Source organism: Acanthochromis polyacanthus, chromosome 5 (assembly GCF_021347895.1).
Source record: "Acanthochromis polyacanthus isolate Apoly-LR-REF ecotype Palm Island chromosome 5, KAUST_Apoly_ChrSc, whole genome shotgun sequence".
NCBI classification, from domain to species: Eukaryota; Metazoa; Chordata; class Actinopteri; family Pomacentridae; genus Acanthochromis; species Acanthochromis polyacanthus.
Window position 1 is genome coordinate 28,850,940 of NC_067117.1, and position 25,367 is coordinate 28,876,306.

The 25,367-nt window shown below is 40.9% G+C and overlaps 1 protein-coding gene and 1 long non-coding RNA gene across 2 annotated transcripts in view; one reads left to right on the forward strand and one right to left on the reverse strand.

Moving 5' to 3' along the window:
* Window positions 1–71: 71 nt before the first annotated feature.
* Window positions 72–25,367, reverse strand: part of LOC127534111 (uncharacterized) — a 41,252-nt gene continuing 15,956 nt past the window's right edge. The window contains exon 2 of the long non-coding RNA XR_007942069.1: window positions 72–675. This is a non-coding gene — a long non-coding RNA (uncharacterized LOC127534111). The remainder of the gene's footprint in view (window positions 676–25,367) is intronic.
* LOC110960811 (transcriptional repressor scratch 1-like) lies at window positions 19,783–23,425 on the forward strand. The gene is made up of 2 exons (XM_022208190.2): window positions 19,783–20,455; window positions 22,077–23,425. Exons 1-2 carry the CDS (start codon window positions 20,290–20,292, stop codon window positions 22,886–22,888), a joined length of 978 nt encoding a protein of 325 aa, XP_022063882.1. The 5' UTR covers window positions 19,783–20,289; the 3' UTR covers window positions 22,889–23,425.

The following is a 25,367-nucleotide window of genomic DNA, read 5'->3' on the forward strand; positions in this document are numbered from 1 at the left end:
GTATGAAGGGTAGGAGTTCATCATTAGACTGAAAAAACAGAAAAACTCTCAGAGAGACAGACAGCAGACAGTTTAGGAGTTGTAAAATCAACAAATTGTTTCATTTTTTAATAAAAAAAGAATTCACTGGTCAGCTCAGCAACACCAAAAGACCGCAGAAGATGGCCAAAGTGGATTATCATAGAATTTTTTCCTCTCAAGGATTCAAGGTTCTTTATTGTCAGCACTCGTATTCACATGAGGTGACACTAAATTAGTACTCAGGTCCTGGTAGTGAAGAAAGTAAGGGGTTTCCCATAACTAGTATTATATTCTTGACAATGTGTTGGGGAAACTCTCCTTCTGCCACAATATGTTGCCATTTTGTCCATTTCTTACATGGGTATTTTGTGATTTTGTGAGCATCTGTACTCAGTTTGAAAGAAAAGCCTTCTACTTCAAGTCTGTCATTTTCAGAACTGCACTTCGAACATTTATCCTTGTGCCTAAAAGAGAGAAACCCACCCGGTTGAGTGTTCCAGACTCATCCATCACTTTGGCTCGTGTGGGTTGTTGGTAGCAAGATGCTCCTCTCAGGCTAATCACACGCAGCATCCTCATTCAGCAGCTGTTGTCGCTTTGATTTGCCTCTTCTTGATTTGCTCCGGGGAAGCAGGACAAAGAGCAGCACGTGACCTGAGCGGAGGGGAGAAAGCACTGGTGGATCAATCACAGTGGGTGATACAGCTGGGTGCCAGTCACTCCCTAAAATACCAAACAGAGCAGGACTTCCAAGGAGATACAATCAACTATTAAATCCAGCGCTGTGGTAGCTAAAGCAACTCCTGATTGAACACAGAGGGAGGAAAAAGACAGTCAATGATGCCTTATCAATTCTAACCAAGTTAAATATGTGGATTTGATTCAAGGACACAGATTCTGCGGAAAAAAGGTGCTTTATGGACTTAGATTAGATTTAAAAATGTGCCTTTTTTGTCCGTAATGAGAAAAGTCTCAAAAAGGGAAACAAAATTGAAATTATGTTTTTACCGTTTTTACCATTTATCCCATTATTAGGATGTCTTCACTGACCAGGACTGCCTTAATCGTGAATGATGCTACCGTTAACTCTGTGTGTGTGTGTGTGTGTGTAACCCTCAATCACCCCGATTATATCAGCCGTGATGGGCAAGCTCTCCATCAGTCCAACTCTATCAAACAGACTCAGACTCAACTTGACTTGTCATTCTAACCACGAGCAACGACCAAAACGAAACACAGTTTCACAGGTCTTGGTTTGTAGCATCAGATTTTAGCAGATAGCTGCAAAAAATCCACTATAAGGAACAAGCAGAAGAGATTTGTTGAGGCCAAGAAATGCAAGGAATGGACATTAGACCAGCAGAAATCTGTGCTTTGGTCTGATGAGTTCAAATTTGAGACCTTTGGTTCCACCCGCAGTGTCTTAATGCAATGCGGAAAACGTGAATGGATGGTCTCTACATGCACGGAGGAGGAGGTATGATGGTGTGGGGGTAATTTGCTGGTGACACTGTTGGGGATTTATTCCAAATTAAAGACACACTGAACCATCATGGCTACCACAGCATCCTGCAGCAACATGTCATCCCATCCGGTTTGGTTTAACATCATTTATTTTTCAACAGGACAATGACTCCAAACACACCTCCAGGCTGTGTAAGGGCTATTTTACCAAGGAGAGTGATGTAGTGCTGCATCAGATGACCTGGCCTCCACAGTCACCTGACCTAAACCCAGTTCAGATAAATGAGATAGACCTCAGAGTGCAGGTAAAAGGTCCAACAAGTGCTCAGCATCTCTGGGAACTCCTTCAAGACTGTTAGAAAACCATTTCAGATGACTACCAAATGAAGCTCACGGAGAGAATGCCAAGAGTGTGCAAAGTAGTAATCAAAGCAAAGGGTGGCTATTTTGAAGAATCTAAAATATAAAACTTTGTTTTTTAACTTATTTCACCATTTTTTGTTCACTACATCATTCAGTATGTGTTCATTCATAATTTTGATGCCTCCAATGAGAATCTACAACATATATAGTCACGAAAATATAGAAAAAACATTAAATGAGAAGGTGTGTACAAACTTTTGACTGGTAGTGTATATATGTATAATGAACAAAACAGGACAAAGGATACAAAACTAAGGTAGACATAAAGCTAAGGTAAGGTGAACAATAACAGTATAATAACAATATTGCACGATGTACAAAAGCAGCAACAGCTTTGAGGTGGTCAGTGCTGCAATAAAGGCAATAAATAGAAGACAACATGGTCAATCAGTATAATTGTGACTGTTTGTCATTCACATTTGAGCCTTTCTGACACACTGAGGATAAAAAGGACTAAGAAGTCGATTCATGCTACCTCAGCAACCAGTGGTTCTCCTCTGTCCCTGAACACAACCTCTGTATTATTAACAGATGTTCAATGAGAAATATGTCAGAAAATGAGCATCATTGTGTTTCTCTGACACTAATTATTTCACCACTGGAGTATTGCACAAGCAGCAAAGCAGGTTCCACCGAAAATGGATTATAACTGTTAAAAATTAGGACTCTGCTATGTCCAAATCATGTTTTTTTTTAAAACCTATGAGAACAACATGTTGCTTTGACTTTTCAGAGGAAATTAGTTTTGTTTTTTGTTGGAAATCAAAATCCACAAGAGCTGCATCAACCTAATCATATCCTGTTTCCCAAGGATGTTAGGTATGTCGTGCTTTGATCGGAAATATCATTTTTTATGATTTGATATAAGCCTTTATTAATCCCACCGTGGGGAATTTTGCATTATTACAGCAACAGTAGTAATGAATAGTGCAGATATATAGGAAATATCAGTTACAAAATAGACAAATAAACCAAAAATATGCATAAATACAAGTTCAGATTGTCCAAAGTCCTCTGGAAATGTAAATAACAATACTGCAGATATCAGTGGTGTTGCACAGATTCTTTATGAGTAGAAATATTGGTAAAAAGTTTAAAGATTGCACAGATTTGTCCATAAGTAGTACATCACCACACTATTGAAATGACCAATGAAGTGAACTTATGTTCTCAAGTCAAATAACAATAGAACGGAGCGCTTTCCAGATTAAAAATGCAACATTAAACAGAAAACAGGTGCTAATGAACAACAAAAAACATGTGGTCTGAACCAAAATCACAAAACCTTTGCACACACTACTGTATGTATCAGGATCCAATTCCCTCATATGGATGTAAACCAGATTAGTTCTGATGATACAGTCTTCTCTTATTATCTCAGAGTTATAACCAGTTTACACATGACTTCCATACTGTCTACTAGCTTATGCTGGTGCCATTATGGTTTGTGTTCCCATAGAGGTAGGATCCACAGTACGTATATTGTAGTGCAACTGTTTTTACAAATATAAAATACAGACAAACATAAAATTCTGACAGATTTTCATCTATTTTAATAACAACACCAAATATATTGTTCTGAATTGTTTGCACATGTGGTGTATAAAAGCAGAAATGTGCTGTATTTTTTTGCCTGATTAAAATACATGTACTTCAAAGACAAGTACATTTGAAAGAAAAACTTTATAGATTAAGCTGCATGATTCTTTCACACATCACTCTAACAACACTTCTAACCTCTGAACTTGTCCATGTGTAGTTTCTTCTAATCTGAGGAGGCCGATGTGTCTCCTGGAGCTGCTGTTTCCAGACCGACTGTCATCATAGATCTGCTTTTTAAGGTTGCTCTGTGTGTTCTCAGCAGGTTTGTTGTCATTGGAAGAAGGCTTTTTTTGTTTTATCACCACAGTATGCGTTGTGCAGGATTCAGTGTTTTTATATCATGGCAGGAAAAAGGCCTGCTGGTAACTCCACCTATCTTGCGAATGTCATTAAAAGACCCTCAGGGACCATAAAGCGAAGACCGATATCACCAGGTCATCATTACTCTACCTCCTTGCTGACATTGCAGTCTTGTTGGAACAGGGCGGCCAGCCATCCAGAACTTCACCCATCGGACAAATCCATCGCAGAGCAGCTCAACAGTCATCAGAGGAAAATACTTTGGGGTCCAAAGGTCTGAAACCATTTGTGAAGGTGCTTCTATTCTGCATTTTCAGACTTTTAGAATCGGTCAGTATTTATCTGATTCCTTTTTCAATGACTTGGCCTGCATTGACTCCAGCAGTTTCTTTTCATGTCAGAAATGTTTGACTTTCTTAGGCTCAAGTTCTCCGGAAATGTTTGGTGGGTTTGAGGTCAGCTGACTGTGGAGGAAAGCCCACGACACTCATTGGTCTTCTTTGGTCTTCAAGACAAAACACTGAGGTGTGTTTCTGTTCATTTTCCTGCTACAATATGAATCCTTCTCTACATGTTTCCACATGTCTCGGTACAATGGAGCGCTATTTCTCCTTGGTCAGGGTGGAGTCGATTCACTGCAGATGTCCAGCAGCAGACTTGAATTTTCCCAGCAACATGTTTCAGTGTGGGTTTGATCCACTGCAGGATTGTCTTTGTCATGGATGTGGCTGAGGCTGAGGTGCTAGAATGGGTTATCTTTTAATTGAAAGTTTGTTTGTTGGTGCCCTGAGCACTCGGCTGCTTAGTTTTAGAGTCAAGTGATGGGTTGTGATGAACCAGGGAAGCATAGAGTGACTGATATGACCCAAACAGGAAGTGAATGAGAATATCTACAACTTAATTTCCTAAAGTTTCTCCTTGTCTGCACTGCAAACTGAGCTTCAAAAAATCTTTACTCTGGAAGGATTTTTCCTCAAGGTTCATTTTTATGCAAAGAAGCTCACAATACATAGAAGAAACTGCATTAAAAGAACTACCCATCTATATGTGGAAAAGGCCCAAAGCCACTAGAACAGCTTGTCCTTTTTCAGTCTCCTAAGAAGTACTTTAGAGATGCTCCTTTTCCCCTGAGATGGTACAAGTCAGACTGATTCTCACAGGACTTTATCTTATTGGAGTCTTTCCTTTTTTATGCTGCAAATTCTCTTTCAGTTTTAAAAATACTTTTGAATAAAGCTTGATGTCTGGTGTGCTTATTTCTAGTCTGCTTTTGGACTTTGTTATGTATATAAACAGTATATGGAGCTTCCCACTACTTTTACAGAATATTGATCTTATTCCATTCACCCATCCATCCATCCATCCATCCATCCATCCATCCATTCACCCATACATACATACATACATACATACATACATACATACATACATCCTCCATCCATCCATTCATCCATCCATCCATCCATCCATCCATCCATCCATCCATCCATCCATCCATCCATCCATCCATCCATCCATCCATTTTAGGACTTTCCTGTACAAACTTACTGGTTTTGTATCCTGTAATTCTGGACCAGTTTTGTATATGAGCCGTGCATTTTATTTCTGTTTATAACTGAATTAATTGACAGTACAAACTTTTCTAAGCCACCATTTTGTGTTTGACTTAAGCCATGAGTCACAGGGAGGCCCTTAGTAAAGAGGCAGATCTACCAGTTTTTCCACCAGACAGGTATGCAGTGAAACCACTGAACAGGTTTAATTTCAGTTGTTTTTAACCCTCAATGCTTTGGCCATGAACAGCAAGATCAGATTCAGTGTGTAGAGGCATAGACTTCATATAATGGTATCAACAAAGGCTACATCCCTATGTTTTAAAACAAAAATTATCTCCATTCTTTCTTAGTTTCAGTATTACTCTCCATGCTTACTAACACACCAGACCAATCATGTGCACTCTATATGTGGGTGTTGGTGTTGTAGTTTAACCACTGATCATGTCTAGGGATGTTTCTTTACATATTCCACTTATTGTGCTGCAAATATTTACAGATTTGTCACTTTATGAATAGTAGGCATTCCTATATGTCGGTTAAGTGTGAAACCTCAAATTGAGGAGAAAGAATGAGGATTCTATTCTGGCTGTGGACCAGTGGAACAGCTCTTTACCTGGAGTTCCTGAAAGGGTAATCAGATTTTGACCATCCATGAAGAAGGCCTACAATCGTACCTTTAGGTGAACCTTGTGGTGGACACTGCAAAAACACAGGGTACCAGGGTCATAGCAAAGAACTATGCAATCCTTGTCTAACTAAAATGAGAGCTTTTTGGATCCTTCACACAAGAGCCAAACATGTTTCCGGTTGGTGCTGGACTCCACCAGGATTATCTCCATTCCTGTTGGTGACATTCCAGCCAGGGTGAGGAGAGTGTCCATGCTGGTAACCTCAGAGTGCTTTTTGTAGAAGACAAATGTCTGTAGGCTTCATCAGGATATTACCTTTAGCACACTGGGGTGGTTTGAGTGTCAAGAATTATAGTCAGAACCTCCAAGGATTTTGAGGTTGGAGGTGAGTTTCCGCCCCAAGTGAAGGAGTTTAATTAACTCGGGATGTCGAGTGGGATGGACAAGCCGATTGGTGCAGCGTCTGCACTAATGCAGGTGTTGTACCAGGTTACTGTGGTGGAGACGGACCTGAGCTGGAAGGCAAACCTCTCAGTTGGTGACAGTTGGAAGGTAGACCAGTTGTTCTGCATTCAGCGTTTTCAAAAGACTTCTTTTTCGAGGTCCTAAAACTTTGTAGTAGTGTGGATACATAGCAGAAGATGTGCATTTTTACAGTGAAAATGTTTTCAGGTTGACGTAGACTGAATGAAGCAGCAAAGAAAAGTTAAGTGACTATATAGGAGGATCTAATTGGAGATTTCGTAACATTTACACTTGATGTTTCTGTCATTTTTAGTGACGGAACAAAAGAAAGACTTACACTTACTAGCAGAGCAAAAGGTCAGCCTGAAATGAGATATCAGTCTTTCTTATATAACTTCCTTTATCTAACTTTGCCTTCACTTTGTTCGGTTTATGTTCTTGTATACTCCCTGATTATCATTTGGAATATCTGCATTCATAGAGCATCTTGATAATTAACTCCAGTGGCCTGATTGCACTCTATTTGTTACATTCACATGTAAAGCACAGGGGATGATGGTGGTGAGTTGGGGGGAGCAGACCAGTTGTGTGAGGTGTCAGATGGTCGGTGGCACACAAACTCCCACACCACACACACACACACACACACACACACACACACACACACACACACACACACACACACACACACACACACACACACACACACACACACACACACACACAGCCCCATGCAGAGCGATGCCAATTAGCTAAATGAGACCGATTTTTGCTCAGTGTGATTTGTGTTTTTATGGCGAGCACATGGTTCCTATACTCACATTAATGGGCTGAAATGAAAAAGAAGATTCCAAAACCATGGGACAGAAAAAATAATTCTCTCTCAAAAGTATTAATTTTTCAAACAGTTTTACACATCTCTTCATGTTTGTTGACAGGATAGATACAAATACTATGAAGCTCAGGTCACATTTTCTTGTGTGAAAAGTCATAACGTCAGATATAACGCCACTAAGTAGTTTTTAATCTTTATTTGCAGTTGTATTGTCATATCGTTTGTTGTGTAGATTTGTTTTGAATCCACTGCTGGGAGTATTTTGATTCCAGTCATCATTTTCCCTGCAAACATTTGGAGAAAGTGTAAAATATACATTTGCTCTTTATTGTTTATCTCTTTAGGAACTAAAAAAAGCCGTAGATCTACTTGGTTATCGACATTCAGACTTTGTTTTACTTCCATTACTGTACTTTTCCAGAATCCCTGCAGTTGTTGGAAACTTATGTTCTCCAACACTGGGCTGTTGAAGCTTTTTTATTAAACGCTGTTGCTTAGGTCCTACAAGAACTAGTGTCAGATTCTTACCAGAAATGGCAGCAGCACAAGCATGGCAATCAACACTTAAATTCTTCCACATCGTGTCATCTACACTTTTTTATCCATCTCTAGTTACCGTTTCTCTTTGACATAAAAGGTTAAGGTTGGTTGTGTCTGTGGCTAAATGAACTAAGTACATTCACTTCTTTACATTTCATATAGAAAGACTGGACATTTTAATTAGACTTTTTTGACAACTATTCTTTTTTCTTTTTACAAATTAATGTTTTTACAAAGCACATGTTGCTTATTAAATATGATGTTTTATCATGGATTAAACACGGTAATGGACTTGCTGTTTCTCTTTTGGGCAGGTTTGATGTCAAATATTGTTGCACTTTGTATAAATAAAGCAATATAAAGGAGTCACTGCTGATCTGGTATGTATACATTTTCTTTTTACAAACCAAACAATACATTTACTGAGAAAATAATTATCAGATTAGTCCTTAATACAAAAAACAACCATGAGTTGCAACGCTAAACAGCATAGTAAGAAATAATACATATTCCATATAAGCTGCTTTAAGTCCAGTAGCTAAATGTTTAACACAGATGAGTTTCCTCCTGTATGCTCCAGTCCTCCAGTTTAACTGTAAATCGCAGTGCAGTGACAACCTGCTAACCCAGTCTGACCAGCTCAGCTGATGATGCTGATTTTAGTTTCATCCAGGTTTAACCATTTCCTTCCTACCGCTGAAGCTCATTAACAGCAAAACTGCTGACAAATGTTACCAATTTGGTGTCCTTTGTTAAAAAAAAAAACATTCAAAGGGTATTCACAGTCACAGGTTTGCAATGTTATTTTATATTAGCCATATTTTTGCAGATTTAAAAAAAAAAGAGAACAATGTGTGAAAACAAATCTGTAAAATTACAGTGTAAATATCAATGATAGCTATTTTAAACATTGAAAAGGCCCCTAAAAGCATAAAATGTTTGCATTTTCATTACTCCATTGCAATAAAAAAGCACCAGTGTTGCAAATGAAGTACTTTCATTCAAGCTAAATATAAACATGTCTTTTAGGGAAGTGATTTTCCTTTCAGGCTGCTTCCACTCAGTTATTCAAATAACAGGAGTTTGTTTGTCGGCATAAACAGGTGGTGGCACTAATTCTCCTGTCAGGTGTGATTAAACCATCACAGAAGAGCGACATGAAATGAGATGATGCAACCGTAAGTGCTCCAGTCAAACCTCAAACAGTGAAATTAATGTCAAATGTAGAGAAACCTGTGCAATATGCGTCTGTTCAAGAAAGAATCTGTCAGTACCATTGAGATGTGCAATAATTCAGTTCAGTCTAAAGTTATCTTGTTATTCATTCACACTTGTTTGGTATTAATGTTTATCTCTGCACTAAAAATCACTTTATTTTTGCCTGTAAAATGTTATTTATCTTGAGAAATTTCAGAATCTTCGAGAAGAAATGTGTGAAAATGTACTCTATATGGACAATTCTGTGCCAAATTAACACTTTTCTATCAATATTTCTACTCATGAAAGAGTCTGTGCACCACCATTGATATGTGCAGTATTATTGTTTACATATCCTGAGGAATTTGAAGTATCTGAACTAGTATTTATGCATATTTTTGGTTTATTTATCTGTTTTCTAACTTATATTTCCTGAATATCTGCACTATCTACTACTGCTGCTGCTGCTGTAACAATGCAAAATTCTCCTCTACATGATTAATAAAGGCGTATATTGCATCATAAAATATGGTATTTCCTGTTGAAGCACTAAATATCCTTAAGAAACAGAATATTATTAGGTTTGTTCCAGCTTATGTGGATTTTATTCAGACAACAAAGTGACTAATTTCTTTAGAATGCATTGATATGTGCATTATTGTTATTTCCACATCCAGAGGACTTTGGACAATGTGAACTAGTACTTATATATATTTGTGGTTTATTTTTATGCTTTCAGTTGATATTTCTTAAATGTTTGCACTATCCCCTTTCCTGAGCTTCACATATGTTCACATTTTTTCTCTCGTTTTGGCTGTTTCCTCCTTTTTCTAATGTGCAAATTCAAAACTACACAACACTTAGTGAACAAAAATGCACCTACTCTGTAAACAAATACACACAAACACACACACAAAAACCTGTCTTTGAAATGTTGACAGGCCGATTTTAGATGTGCTCAGCCTTCCAAAGCCTCCCGCTCCTTAACAAAATGAGCAATAAACCAGAGTGAGTGTTTGGGAAATGGAGAGTCATCTGAGTGGGGTCACCGGAGCCGTAAATTTCTCTCCCGGTGCGACAGAGCGTCTGCAGCCTCCTGTGGCCTGGCCCGGCTTGGCCTGGCCCATTGTGGCTCTGCGGTGTGGATGATTGTAAGGTGACGGAATGCAGCCCCCTCCCCTCGTCCGGCTCCTCCGCCTCCCCTCCCGCATGCGCTCGCCCTCGGAGTCATTATGAAACCCCAGCAGATGGCTGCTCGACAAAGGGTGTGTGAGGGCGAGAGGCCCCCACCTACTGAAACACCCCCCGACGTCCCCACCTCACTTTTCCTCGCAAGCCCCCCGAACAATGAGCTGGCGGTCTGTTTCTGTGAGGCTACAGCTGGAACCCACTGAAATGTGTTGGTCACCAACCTCAAAACACACAGACACGTGCCTTTCAATTAAGACGAACCTGCGGTGCTTCAGACGTCCCCCCATTCATGCAGATGTGGCAATTCAACCTCAATCTCTCACTTGGGGCGAAACGAGCTCCTTTAATGCGAGAACATTAGCCTAGATGATTCCTCGCGTCCTTTATCAAGCCAGAGCTCCCATTTGGGACCCCGCGGCAGGTAATTCTCCATTTGACAGTGCAATTGAACTGGCCGGCGCTGAAGGGCTATTTGGTGAAGAGCCATTTAGCGTAAGTGCTCTCAAGGCCACGAATGACACTTGTAGAGACAATGTCACCCCCAATGACACCATCAGTTGATTGTGTATTGAACAGAGCGGTGCGGACCCCACCAGGCCAGAAATATGCAGTATTATTGGCAGGGCGAAATCTAAGTCAAGCGTCCGAGGAAAAATGAATCCACGCGAGGCGACACGAAGGTCTCCATCAATACCAGGTGCCAAGGACACCAGGACGGGGGACCGTGGGGCGATAGACTGGCTTATTTCACTAATGTGTGCTGCATGATCATTTTTTACAGGCTGCAGAAGACACTTTGTACAGAAATGTTCTCTACATGCCAAGACAATGTCCTTGCACACATCGACTTCCTGTAAATGGCCACAGAATAGAAGACAAAAGAGGCTGTTTCTGTCAGATTACGTAAAAAACTAACAAATCAGCAAATAGATTTGGTATTATCAGAGCAAATTCTGTCTGTGAGGTTTCTGTCTCCCCACCTGTGCAGCCCTCTTCAGGTTATTTTCACATATTACTACACTTTAACCCCTAATTATCTGGGGAGTACCATAGTCAGCAAGGGGAATGGACTTTTTTGGTCTTCATTGTGCCACTTTTTTGTTGTTAACTTGTGCTTTTTAAAAAATAATATTGATTTCAAGCACATGTACAAAAATATATTTTACAAAAAGCTAAATAATTAATGAATAACAAATAATCAGTCCATCCATCCATTCTCTATACACCGCTTTATCCTCACTAGGGTCGCGGGGGGTGCTGAAGCCTATCCCAGCTGACTCGGGTGAAGGCAGGGGACACCCTGGACAGGTCACCAGTCTGTCACAGGGCTACATATACAGACAAACAATCACACTCACATTCACACCTACAGACAATTTAGAGTTTTCAATTAACCTCAGCATGTTTTTGGACTGTGGGAGGAAGCCGGAGTGCCCGGAGAAAACCCACGCATGCACAGGGAGAACATGCAAACTCCATGCAGAAAGATCCCAGGCCCAGCCCGGGATTCGAAACAGGGATCTTCTTGCTGCAAGGCGAAAGTGCTAACCACTACCCCACTGTGCAGCCATAACAAATAATCATCTACGTTAATATGTTTTTTGTGCATTGTATTGTAAATCATTGTAAACCAGAAGATTACGGTCTTTGTAATAGATCAATACATTACTAAAGCACTGTAATTTCTAAACAGAAGACTGAAGCAGAAACATCAATCAAAGCTGACACCTTTAAAGCCGTTGAACACTACTGAAGGCACTTTATCTCTCATGTTGGAGCTATTTCCTGCTCTACAGGTTATCCACCGGCAATTGTGTGGTGACAAAACTCAGAGAAAACAAAGAGAAATAAGTAGTCTATTAAGGTTAGAGCACCTTCATGGTTGTAGTAACAGCCACACAGTTTTGGTCATATTATGGATCCGTCCATCCACCCCGACCTCCTCCCCAACTCTGTGGCTCAATATCATCACTTGACTTCCCCCTTACTGGTTTCATAATCACTACAGCCACTAGAAAGCATCATGGCATGGATGTAATTATGTGTAATTTTGGTCAATTTGCTGAAACAAACAATGGTTTCTCACATAACCTCTAGAACAGGGGTGTGAAACATATGGCCCATGGGGCAAAACCGGCTCTCCAGAGAATCCAATACACCCCGCTAGATGACATTGCAAAGGATAAAAATTACAGAGAACACATTAACTGCAACTCGTAAATTTGTAAAATTGAGTTTCAAATATTTCTAGATTTTGACAAGTTGTTTTGATCATAAAGTAAAATACTATATTGTTGAGTTCCAGATACCTGGGACTATAAAAGTTTTGTGCCTTTGTAGATACACTGTGATTGGCAATTACTCCACCAACAAATGCAGCGGAGTTCTGTGACGATCAGCGTACGTGATTCTCTCTGTCCGTGTTACTCAACAATAGACTAAGGGATTTGGATGAAATTTTCAGGGAAGCTAAGAAATGACACAAGGACCACCTCATTAGATTTTGGCAGTGATGGGGCTTATGGGGATGGCTAGTAACTACGTCATCGTGTCCAAAAACGTCACTTCCGTGTCCTACCAAACCAACGATATAATGGTGCTGTGTTATGTCCTGTGTTGCAACAATAGAAATGATGTAAATAAAATGATATCTTTCTACCGCTTTCCTCTGGACGAAAAGGAGAAGAGAAGATGGCTGACACTGATAAGGTAAATCGGATTTCTAATCTTAGAAAATACATTTAGCGCCGGGAGCTAACATGCGCTAGCTAGTATTAGCCGCTTGAATCATGTTATTTTTTGTGTTAAGATGAGTGTTTGGGCCACATTACAAAAGAAACTAAAAGTGGTCGAGATTGAAGTCTCTGATAATAAGTTTATACTTTTAATTTACAAGAATAAAGTCTGCCGAGGGAGACTTTTGTCCCGGTTTTGGGGACTTGGACTTGCTTGACCAATCTGCCCAAAATACTCGACTTGACTAGGATATGGATCTATGTGACTTGGATTTAATTGAGTCCAATACTTGGACTGACTTGCTAAAAATGTTTGGCTAAGATTATTTTAACTGTTATGGATTCATGATTAGTGTAAAGAGATGTGTAGTTATTTACATATGCAAATTAGCCATGTGCTCCCGGCACAAGTTAGCCCTAGAGTGTGCTGCCATGTGAGCTGTCAAACTGAGCATGATAGACATTTCTTGAGTTAACTCAAAATTTTCTAATCTAACATAACAGCTCTAACAAAGCCAAGTAAACGACATTTAACCTCACACAGATGATAAAGCTAGCTTTATTTCTGACATCCTGTGTTTGCTAGCTTACGCTACTTAGCTACTCACCTCAACACTGTACGTTTTCTTTTTCATTGACGCCTGCACTTTCCCTTTAAAACCACCTGCCAGCACACTAACATTTACAACTCTGTTTGAGTTGTAAGAGTTAAGACCTCGCTTTACCGACTTCGGAAAATCCGCAAAATAAGATGTCACAGTGAAAAAGGTGACCGGTTCTTTCGCTACTGCCATTGTGTTTTCATTCGGTGCGCCGCGGCGTAGGACACGGAAGTGGTCCGTGACGTCACACTAGCCATTCCCATAGTCTGGATCCACGGATTTGTTAAGGATTTCTTACTGCGAGATAGCTGCACAGTGTCACTGTAACCATGACAACAAGTGAATGCTACGTTCTGCCTGCTGATGAGTGCGATCCTACTACAAATCCACCACTGCAGACTTATCGGAACTTATCTGTCAAAAATGATACAAGGAACAATTGATTAAATTGTAGGGGTGTTTCCAAGCCCCATCAATTCCTACCACCTGCTACATATTTAGGTCACACGATTTGGCATCTGTGCGTAACGTACACATGCATAACACACACCTGTGCTCAGCGTAAGGTCATTTTGTATGTGGGTACATCTCTATTAAATGGACACATTCTATGTTGCTGTGATTTCTGAGCGCTTTTCTTGTTTATAATGTGTAAATGATAAATCGAGACATAATGTTGTTGAAATAGAACTTATTTTTCTTGAGAAAATTCAGGTTGTTCATAATGTTTTGCAAGAAGATATTTCATTAAATGCGATCATATTCAGAACATTCTCTTTTTTTGCACCAAGACAAATGGAAAATTAGGAGTCGTCATTATTTATTGATTATTGTGCTATGATTTTACTGGTGTGGCCCACTTGAGATCGAATCAGCCTGTATGTGGTCCCTGAACTAAAATAAGATTGACACCAAAGATCTAGAAGTTCAACAGAAAGTATCTATAGGTGACTGTAGGTGCTTTAACTAACAATGTATGGAGTCTCAATTCCATTAATACAACAAATTGCTTCTGTTTAACCAAACACACAGAACAGAAGCATGTTAGAAACCTGTCTTAAGCCTTAATGCTGTGTCTGTCCCACTACAGCCTGAATCCAGCTCCTTAACACTCAATTCACTTCACTAACTATTTCTTAAAGGTTGCTTTTTTTTGCATATCTGTAATGTGTGTTTTTTTTTTTTTAGATTTGTATTGAACATAAATAAACCTGTTGTTTCGCAATCTGTCATGGAGCTTCAGCTGCCATCAGGCGTGTCGTCATCCTTTCCATCCACCATATTTTCTCTTCATCTGGTTTTTCCCATTTCAGACAGCATCTGTAGCTTGTGCCTGCTTCTCCCCAGAGACTCTGACATCAACCAGAGCAGAGGCCAGTGACACATGTGATTGATGACCCCCAAAATGGAAAAGAGAGAGATGGACAGATTCCTTTTATCAGGATTGAGGTCTTGACTAGATTAAAATGCAGTTGTACAACGCCTCCTCCCCCCTTTTTTTGGTTTCCCCGTTGCCCTTCTTAGCATCCCCTCTCCATCCGCTGTCAGTCAGCTCGGGAATTTTCTCCCCATCTTCTCCGCTGACCTCTCGTCCTGGGAAGTGGTGTGGACGTGGCTGATTGTGCGAGACTTTAACCAGTCACTTTCAAATTGACTGGAGGCGTTTTGTCATTTTTCGGTGTGTGAGACAAATCTCTGCGGAGCGTTCCTCACACCGTTTGCACAAAACTGCTCGGTTTAAAGGGGGGAAAAAAGGGAAATGTGTTGGAACATTAATCACAAGTCGCCCTCCGCAGCTAACCACAATCAACCCCTGAAAAAACACGCCGAGTGAAGAGGGGAAATTCTCCTTTTCATCGCTCACTAAGTGCTGATTAAAAGAAAAGAGACAATCACTCTCATTCATGCGAGTGCAGCTGACTCATTGTCAGATTGCAGAAGTGGGAGATTTTTTTTGTGTGTGTGGAGGTGCTGAAAAGACGTCTCAGAAAAAAGGACCTGCGTTTGTTTTTCAGATGGCTCTCTAATGACTGGATGTGATTAACACAAATTATCTCACTTATCACAGCTCTACAGGCTTACATAGACGGTCTCTGGGCGCATTCTCTGCAGCGCTACTTAACATGCATTTAATCAGACTCAGCAGCAGTCAGTAGCATGCACAAGAACTGCAATGACCAGATCTCTTTCTAGCAGAACGCTCAGGCTCTGTGCAGTCTCTCTTTGTGTCTTACTACAGAAATTACACCTTTAAAGAATCATAAAAGCAGAACAGTCAGTTAATAAACCACTAGTTTTACCAGCTGATAACACTTTACTCACCAAAGTAAGCTCAGAAGCATCAGAAAAGTAGGTGCAACAACCATGAACAGTCACATAATGTCACAAATACATACAAATTATCAGGTTAGCTTAGCTGAAAGACAATAAACAGTCAATTTATTGTCCAAACTAGCTGGTGGTGTTCATCCATCAGAGTTTACAGACCTACTTTCTGTTTCAGCTGCACCATATTGATTCTCCAAGTGAAAATAAACGCAATAAAGGGCATCTATCTGAGCATCTGACTGCTCATTTTTCTCGTATTTTATTCATTTCAGTGCATATTTAGTTGAGTTATTCTGTCAAAAATGGCCAGCCAGGTTTTATAAGACACACGTAATGCAAAAAAAAGACAAAATTGTCTTGAGAAAATTGTACTTTTTGACAAAATGTTACTCAAACCGGAGAAAATAGTGCATTTATTAGGGACTATTTTCAGTAATTGATTATTACACATTTGGAGCTTTTGTGAGGTTTCAGTCAATCACTGGTATACATCTGATGGAGATATGTGTTTCATATTTGGGGGTTATATTATGGAATGGACTTAGTGATGATTTGAAACTGTGTAGATCTCTGTTGAGTTTCAAAAAAACATTTAAAGGTAAAACAATTAAGGATTACAATGTAAAATGACTGACATGTGAAGTGATTAAGAAGAATAACTTTGAGTAAATCTAGTTCTGTTTTTTTTCTTCTTGTCTTTTATTTCTTGTATTACAGATTTTCTGGGTTATTTTATGGATTGTACAGGATAGACAAAATAAGCCTCAGCTTCAATCTATTCCTTTTTCGGTTACAAAGCTTGTCAAATTTTGTCTTTTTTTTCATTTTTCTTTTCTGTTTTTGTGAGAAAAAAAAGAATGTTTACTGTAAGAATGGATAATACTTCTTTGTTAGCTGAATGCACAAAATTAAATTATTGTACTGTAGTACTGTAACCGAAATAAATCATTCATTCATTCATTCTTTCATTCATTCGTTCATATGTGACATGTTTTTAATCAGAAAAAAGTGTGATATATTATATTATATGTTTATTTTTAGGTGTTCTTTGTCTTATCATTGAGGTGCTGCCACTTCAGCCCAGACCAGAGAGGATTTCTCCTCTGTAAACATGTCACAGTACGGGGTTACTGAATCAAAAATCCCCCCGCCGACATCTGTCTGTGAGATTAGATACTTTTTATCATCCCGTCATACCGAACCTGTGCAGCCATCTGTGAGCGAGTCGTCCAGCCTGATTTTAAGCTGCCGTCATCCCTCCGCCCAACCAGGACGTGACCCCGTGACACAGCAGGCACCCGGAGGTCGACCTGCCACAGCCGACGGGCCGGAAGTCACTGTGGGGGCCTTTTAATCCTGATGAGGGTTACATGGTTCTGTGGAGGGCTGGGGGGCCTTCAGAGAGACATAAAACTGCCAGAAAGCATAAAGAGGATGGAGGTGAAAATTAGAAAATGTTCGAGCTGCAGGCGTTTGCAAATATTTGTCAGATTTGGAGAGGAAACTGTACTGTGTTTGATTAAAGGACATCTTTCTGGGTGGACTTTACATACTACATTATCTAATCCAGCACATTTAAAGAATGTGAATGGAACTTACATAATCTGTTTTCCTGCACGTCACCTGATGCAACCCTCCTATTTAAAATGGGTAAGTTTTTATGTCCTGGCATCACTGTGATACAAATCACTGGTACCAAAATAATAACTTTAATTTTTACAGCTTCTGCAATTTTCTTTACAGTAAATCAAAATATTTCTGATCGTTTCCTGCAGGAAACACGTTGATTTGTTTCCCCATTCTAAATAGATTAATTCCTACTGATGAGTTTTAAGAAGAGACAACGGTCCATTAGATCCAAAGATTTTTGAAAAGTTGTTGGTCCAGTTTGTCGTACGCTTTTCTCTGGACAACATTTAAAACTTAACCATTAAATATGATTTCCCCTTCCTCTATATTTTGTATCAAACTACATGTTCCTTTTCAGATCCTTTCTAAGAAAATAATCTAGAATTTTGAACTTTTGACGTGTTAAAAGTTATTTTAATATCCCACTGTGGTCACTGATTTGACCATTAAAACTATAATTTGTGTAACAAAGTTGCACATTTTGAAGTCTTTCCCTACACAGTGCAGTTTAAGCACACCAGCTCACCTACAGCTCTAAAACTGTGCTACACAATAGCAGGTCTTATTACTGGAATAATTCACAGATGCACAATTAAACCACCAAGTTTGAAGGATGGATGGATGGATGGATGGATGGATGGATGGATGGATGGATGGATGGATGGATGGATGGATGGATGGATGGATGGATGGATGGATGGATGGATAGATAGATAGATAGATAGATAGATAGATAGATAGATAGATAGATAGATAGATAGATACTTTATCCATCCCTTTGGGGAAAGTCAAGTTGTTCTGCAACTTACACGTTACATTTGGAAAAACAAGGAAAATACTTTGCAAATCATGCTGGTAGAAGAAATATAATAAAACCTACACAAACACCTCTCTTATTATTATTTCTACTTATGTGCTGTGCTTAGGCTTGGAACTCTATATTTTCATTATAAATATCAGCACAACTATGCACCAGTAGCTCACATGTTACATTCAAGATAGGTAAGTAAAACAATCTACAAAAAACGTGCAAATCGTGCTCGGCAAAGAAATAATGTGCCAAAAATGCTGGTATTTACAAAAAATAAGGTGCAAAATTGCTTCTATTTTCTAGCCTAGCCACGCTAGACAACCCACAGCAACGAATTTAATTCTCTGCCAGGGTTGACAACAAAAACAACAGTCCTTGAGCTCCATTAGCACCGACTCTGAATAATCTTTCTGCTAACATGTCTGTAATATACTTGAGCTTCACCCACTGACTGTATAAATAAGGCTTCACCGAACTACCGCATCCTCTGATTTCCAGTGCTCTAGGAGCCTATTCGTTGCGTTGATTGGTTGTATACCTACCCAATTGCTGCAGAGTGATTTGAAAGACAACCTTTTAGCTCGCCTCCCTCGCTATCGAGCGTGCCTAGACCCTTGCATCTTCAGAGCATGGGTCTAGCGCGGCTAGGCTATCTGTTTACAATAAAGAGAAAGTAATAAAGTACAGTGTAAAATTGAACATATTGAGCATATAAATATAAATAAATGTATGGATGTCAATCAACATGCTATTTAATTTTTTTCCCATTTTATAAGTAAATATATTCTATTCTGTATATATATGTGGAAATTGGGAAGAGGAGCATTAGAATAATAAACAGAACAGACAAACTGAACAAGAATATTTACATCAGAACATTAAAGAGTGAGTGAACGAAATTAAGAATTTGAAGATGTTGCATTAATTCAACCCCAGCTTACAGTTTTTGATACCTGTTGCCACGGACACAGTGCTAACAACTACAGAACACACTGAGGTTCCACACGCAGCTTCGTAACAAGAATCTAAACACAGACACCTCAGATGTAACGCGACGAAAACACACACAAACCAAACTGTACTCTGATTCCCATTCTGATGCCACGTCTTCGCCGTTGATGAGTTGGATGATGATGACAAAATATTATCGGTGGTGGTGTTGGTGGTGGGGTTGGCAGGATGGGTGTGGGTGTGTGTGGGTGTGTGTGTGTGTGTGGGGGGGGGGGGCAGCACAAATTGTGTTAGCTACTTCATTGAAAAACAATGGAGGACAAGATGTTGTGTGTAGTGTCACCCACGTGCTTCTGCACCACTATTGTCTGCTCTCCTTCCCTGGGAGAGGGGAGACGAACGGGGTGAAAGGAGGAGGAGGATGTGGGAAGAGGAGGAGGAGGAGGAGGTGGTTGGCTGCTCTGTGTGTGTGTGTATTTGTGTATATGTGTGTGTGTGCGTGCATGTGTGTGTGTGCATGCAGGCAGAAGCACAGACGGCTCGTGGTAATTTGATGTGTGTCCCCGGGGATGTTTGATGGATTAATGCTAAGCAGCTCCCTCTTCCAAAGCACCACCTGATCTTTGGGGCTCGTGCCCCACATATAAAAGGCTGCAGTAGTGCTGAGCTCAGCTAGTCCAGCGTCTCTCTCTCTCTTCTCTCTCTGCCTCTGTCTCTCCCTCTCGCCACTTTCTATCTTCCCTTCCATCCTCTCTGTCCTCCTCTCTCTCTATCTTTGCTGCTTTCTTCTCTCTTTCACTTCTCCCCCCTCTGGCTTTAATTCCAGGATAGATTTGCTTGCACCTTCTTTTCTTTTCTACCAATCCTCAGCTGCTTTTTTTTTTTCCCTGGCCTCTTCAAGAAGGCCGCCCGGAAGCTCAGTGGTTCTTTTTTTTGTTATCATTATCATCACAGTGTTTTTCTATGAGGATTTAGAATCAGTGTTTCATCAAAGGAAAAAAAGAGAGAAAATGCCACGCTCCTTTTTGGTGAAGCAGCCGAAGGTTCACGATTTCTCGTCTTCCAGCTACTATCATCAGGAGCAGCAGGAGCAGCAGCACTGGGACGACTCTTACACTGTGACACATGCCATCACTGAGTCGGCCACCAACTTGGCGGTGCGTCTGAGTGAAAACGGTGAGTTGAGTTTCCTACTTTGTGTATTTCTGCTGCTGCACTACAGGCTGATGCTGCACATGGTCTTTGGAAATTCTGAAACAACAGACATGTTTTAATCTGCTCTTGGAAACCCCCTAAAAACCCCCCACCGGCTGCTAACCCTCCTTCCGTATGCCTCAGGACTTTTGTTTTCTAACTCGATGGATGCTAAATAGTATTCAGGTCACGGCTCAGTCAGCTTAATACTCAAACCAGATCGCACGGCAGCCTTTGGATTTAATACTATTGTGTACACGAGTGATGAGATGTGCACGGTATTAGGCACAAAATGTGATGCAAGGTCCAACTGGAGGGGAAAAAACTCAGGAGAAAGCAGATATCCACATGGGACAGGGTTGTCCTTAGATGGTGCCGTTGCCCTTGAGTCTCTCCTCTTATCATCCAACCTCCTCCCCCTCCTCGCTTTACCCCTCCACCCCATTCATCTCTCCATCTTTCTCCATCTGATCCTGCAGGATGTTAGATAGCCACAGGGAGTAAGATTGCAGCAACACAATCCATATGTGGAGCAGTGAGAGGCTATGGAACGGGGTTTTAGAGGGATGGGTATTGACTGGAAAAGAGAGAGTGCTGCAGGTAATTCAATAAAGTGCAACATGAGCAGCACGCTGGCAGACAGTAGATTTTCATCTGTGGGATTTCTACAGAGACTGGGTGTGAGAACTGCACTCCAACACAAACAATATGTAGTGTGTTTGAGTGTATACTGGCCCTGAGAAACCCACCAGCAGCAGCCGTACTTCTCCACCCCCCAACAACACCAGGCATCACAGATCTTGTGTTCGAGTTGAATCATTTGTCCCCCAGATTTAGGATGCCAGCTGTCTGCTTCCCTTTGTGAGAGTGTGTGTTCGTGAGGGTGTGTGTGTGGGAGACGAAGGTGTGTGTGTGTGGGGGGGGGGGGGGGTACAATATACCATTGACTGCTGTCAAGATCAGACAACCCACCCACCTCCCCCTCCTCCCCCCCTCCCTCACACTCTCTCCAAAGCCCTCCCTTCCTCTTCTTTGCCAAATCGCAGCCCCCACCTGTCACTCAATCTCCCCATTACCATACTCATGAACACTCTCAAAAACACCACAGATGGGGAATGATCTGATTAAAATGATTTAGTGATTGAGGGGATTTCGCTGCTGAGACACTCTGTTTTGATCACCAGCCCCCTCCTCGCCCGCCTCCCACCTCCCTCACAGATCCAGACTGCTGCTGCTGCTACGAGGTGCCGACAGGTGGATCGATCAGTACTGGGTGGCACTATTGCTCCGTGACCCCTTTTTTCAGTGTCAGCACATTGTGTTATATTGAGCCTTTCACTTTTTTCTTTTCTTTTTAAAAAAAAAAATGATAGCACTTGTTGGAGTGAGTGGAGGTATTGATTTGGGCACCAAGGGCTCATTAATATTTCAATTCTAAAGCTTGCTGAACCTGGCGCTTACAAATAGCTTCCTGTAGAGGTTCACATTCGAGTGGTAAGAAGCCACTTTTCATCAGAGGTTATTCAGATCCTGAAGAGCTTCTATTCACTTCTAAATCTTTTATGTTTGTATATTAAATGCGCTCTTTTTTCTTCTTTCCCAGGCTACATCCAGGATTACGTCATCCCCTCAGTGTTGCAGAGCACAAAGGAGTCAAGTCATGAGCAGACCGGGCTCTCCTCAGGGCCCCTGTACTCCTCGGGGAGCAGCAGTGGGGAAGAGTTTTCCGACCATGACATGGAGCAACCAGACAGCCCCGTTTCTAGCGCCACAGTCGAGTCGGACAGCAGCGGTCCGGAGCTGGAGGCCTGCCCCATCAGCGCCTTCCTCATTTCTGACGGTCGCTCCCGCCGGAGGCCCAACCAGAGGTGTCCTCACAAGGGAGACAGCTGCTCGGACGACAGCGAGGGCATTGACTCGGCGGACTGCAGCCCCATCAAAGGGAAATCCAAAGGGCGCCACATGTGCAGCGAGTGTGGAAAGTCTTACGCCACGTCCTCCAACCTGAGCAGGCACAAGCAGACTCACCGCAGCCTGGACAGCCAGCAGGCCAGGAAGTGTCCCACCTGCCACAAGGTGTACGTGTCCATGCCGGCGCTGGCCATGCACATGTTGACCCACGACCTGAAGCACGAGTGCACGGTTTGCGGCAAAGCCTTCAGCCGGCCGTGGCTCCTGCAGGGCCACATGAGGTCTCACACCGGGGAGAAGCCGTTCGCCTGCGCCCACTGCGGCAAAGCCTTCGCTGACCGCTCCAACCTGCGCGCCCACATGCAGACGCACTCGGCCTTCAAGCACTACTCCTGCAAACGCTGCCAAAAAAGCTTTGCGCTCAAGTCTTACCTGAACAAGCACTACGAGTCGGCCTGCTTCAAAGGGCAACACGTGGAGGACGACTGCAGCTCCGAGGACTGAAAGGGAAATAGTTGCTTTTTCCTTTTTTAAAATGATACACTTTTCCAGAGTTCATAAAGTCAGAGATCAGCTCGTCTCTTCTCAGGCTTGTCACATGCATGCATCATAATCCTGCCTTTTGATATAAGCAATAACCTCACTTTAAATTCTTCAGGAATCATGTATGTAGAAAAATTCATCAAAATGTCTGTGTTGATCACAAATATAAAATATTTTATATTCTTTTTTTTAAAAAAAAAATTGCAATAATTTACATGTCAGTATTATTTTATATGTCATCTAGCTCTTAATTTACCTCAAACTGTTTCTGTTGGTAACATAAAGTACTTGCGTATTTATTAATTTATTTAACTATTTATTTGCCAATTTGAAGATTATTTATTTATTCTTGGTTGATGTATTTGTGAAATCGACATGAATTTATTACAAGCCATGGATTGGATTTGTTGAGAACAAAAGCCAAAATGTATTCTGACACTATATTCGTCTGTCTGATCAATTTGGTGATGACAATAAAACCACTGATTTGAATAATTACTGAAACTCCGCCTTTACTCATGCCTGTGAACTGACACTGTTCCATTCGTCATATAACTCACCAATGACAAGCATTATTCCAGCAAACACGGTGACTTTTTTTTTATCTTGAAGTCCAAAATGGAGTGGCAATGAGATGGAAAAGTGGTTGATGAGTAGTTGCTCCTGGTTCAGGGGCGTATCTCCATTGCTACATTGCTTCTGTTCTTGGATTTCCAATAGCAGGTGTCACTTCATACCTGTTGGTCACTCTGTAGTTAGTCTGACTCAACAGATGTAAACTGTAAATCTGCCATTGGCCACAAACTGCATCCAGCTTTTTCCTTTTTATCGGCTGTATAGATGTAACCATTTTCAGCATCCCTTTGACTACAGAAAAAAACAACAACAACATCTGTCTGAGCAACCTACTTCACAGATAATGGAATATTTCAAGGCTCTACTGTCATTTCTAATGAATGGTTCATTTTAATGACAGCATTCACCAACCTTCATACAAACATTCCACCAAAACTTTTCACTCATTATTTTGAGGAGATACTGTTGCTTAGCAAAACCCAAGACCAGCAGAATGATAATACGTTGCAGTCAGACCATTCTACATAGTGTTGTGTCAGGGCTAGAGAATGGTCTGGTCGCACATAATGATCTCTAGCTGACTTTACTACTCAAATAATCAGAATTGCTTTTCTGTGCAGTTTTAAAACATGCTTGAGCCCAAATTTCAGGATGTTTGCTACCTTTAAATACAGTATAATATACCACGGTTTGTTTGGAAAAGCCAGACTCTGGTCCAGATCAGGCACACGCTGGTGTCGTATGCATTGTGTGTGAAAGCTAGCTCTGTAGAAATCAGGTAGCATCGTGATGAAGATATGATGTTAATATTATTCAACAAGCTGTCACTTTTTCCAGTCTTGTCCACCGTTTAAGGATTGCTTTGGTCTCACAACAAATTGAAATGTTAACTAGATATTTGGTTTGATCTTCAGAGGCAGTAGTGAGCAATGCAGGGACAGGATAAAAAGAACTCAGGCGCACTTAGGTGTGGATCAATACTGTCAATGCTGGCCAGCAAGGGCGGTTTGAAGTGAGTGCCATCGTACTCAGGCAAAGTACAGATCAATCTGGAGACACTCTGAGAGGCAACATGTGGAAATAGTTTTGATCTACACTATAAACGTCCAATAAAGACAGGCAAATTGTAATCAATTACCTGTTACTGTCTCTTCTTTAAAACCATTAGACTGCTAACAACTCAGCAGCCAAAGTAACACATTGCATTATTTATCAGTTCGGAGGAATTTACTCATGATCGGGAACAAAAACAGCTGGCATGTGTCAACGGCAGAGCTTAGCAGGTGGGAAACCCTGGTGCAATTTGGCTATTATTAGAAATAATGGTACTGGATGGACAGCAGGCTGCTGCTGTTGGTTAAAAACACAAGTCTGCCAGCTCAACAGATCAAGATGTACTCAAGATATTTTCAAATCCAGAATACTGAGATTTGCAAGTTCCTAAAGTGGCAGTAAAAAATGTTGTTGATAAATCAATGAACATCTTCAGGTAGACAGAAACAGACAAAATGCCCCAGAACAGCAAATGTGACATAATTTCAATATGAAATCTGGTTCTTCGCAGCTTTACTGAGTGAAAAGCACTTTTCAGACTGGATTTATGAACTGTTCAATCAATACAAATTTGTTTTTGTGTTTTGCCAACGTGAGTCACATGGGTAGGAGGAGATCGGGATGAGAAGAGGTTTTTCAGTGCTGCCTTAAATATATTTTTATATCATTTTGAAATTATCAGTATGTTCATGTGCCTGCACGAGTCACAGTTAGCTTAGCATTAGCCTCAGTGATTGCAAGTCCTGAACTCAGAGGTACAGTTATATTTTATCCAAGTCTCCACTGGGTGACTCTCAAATGTACACACAAC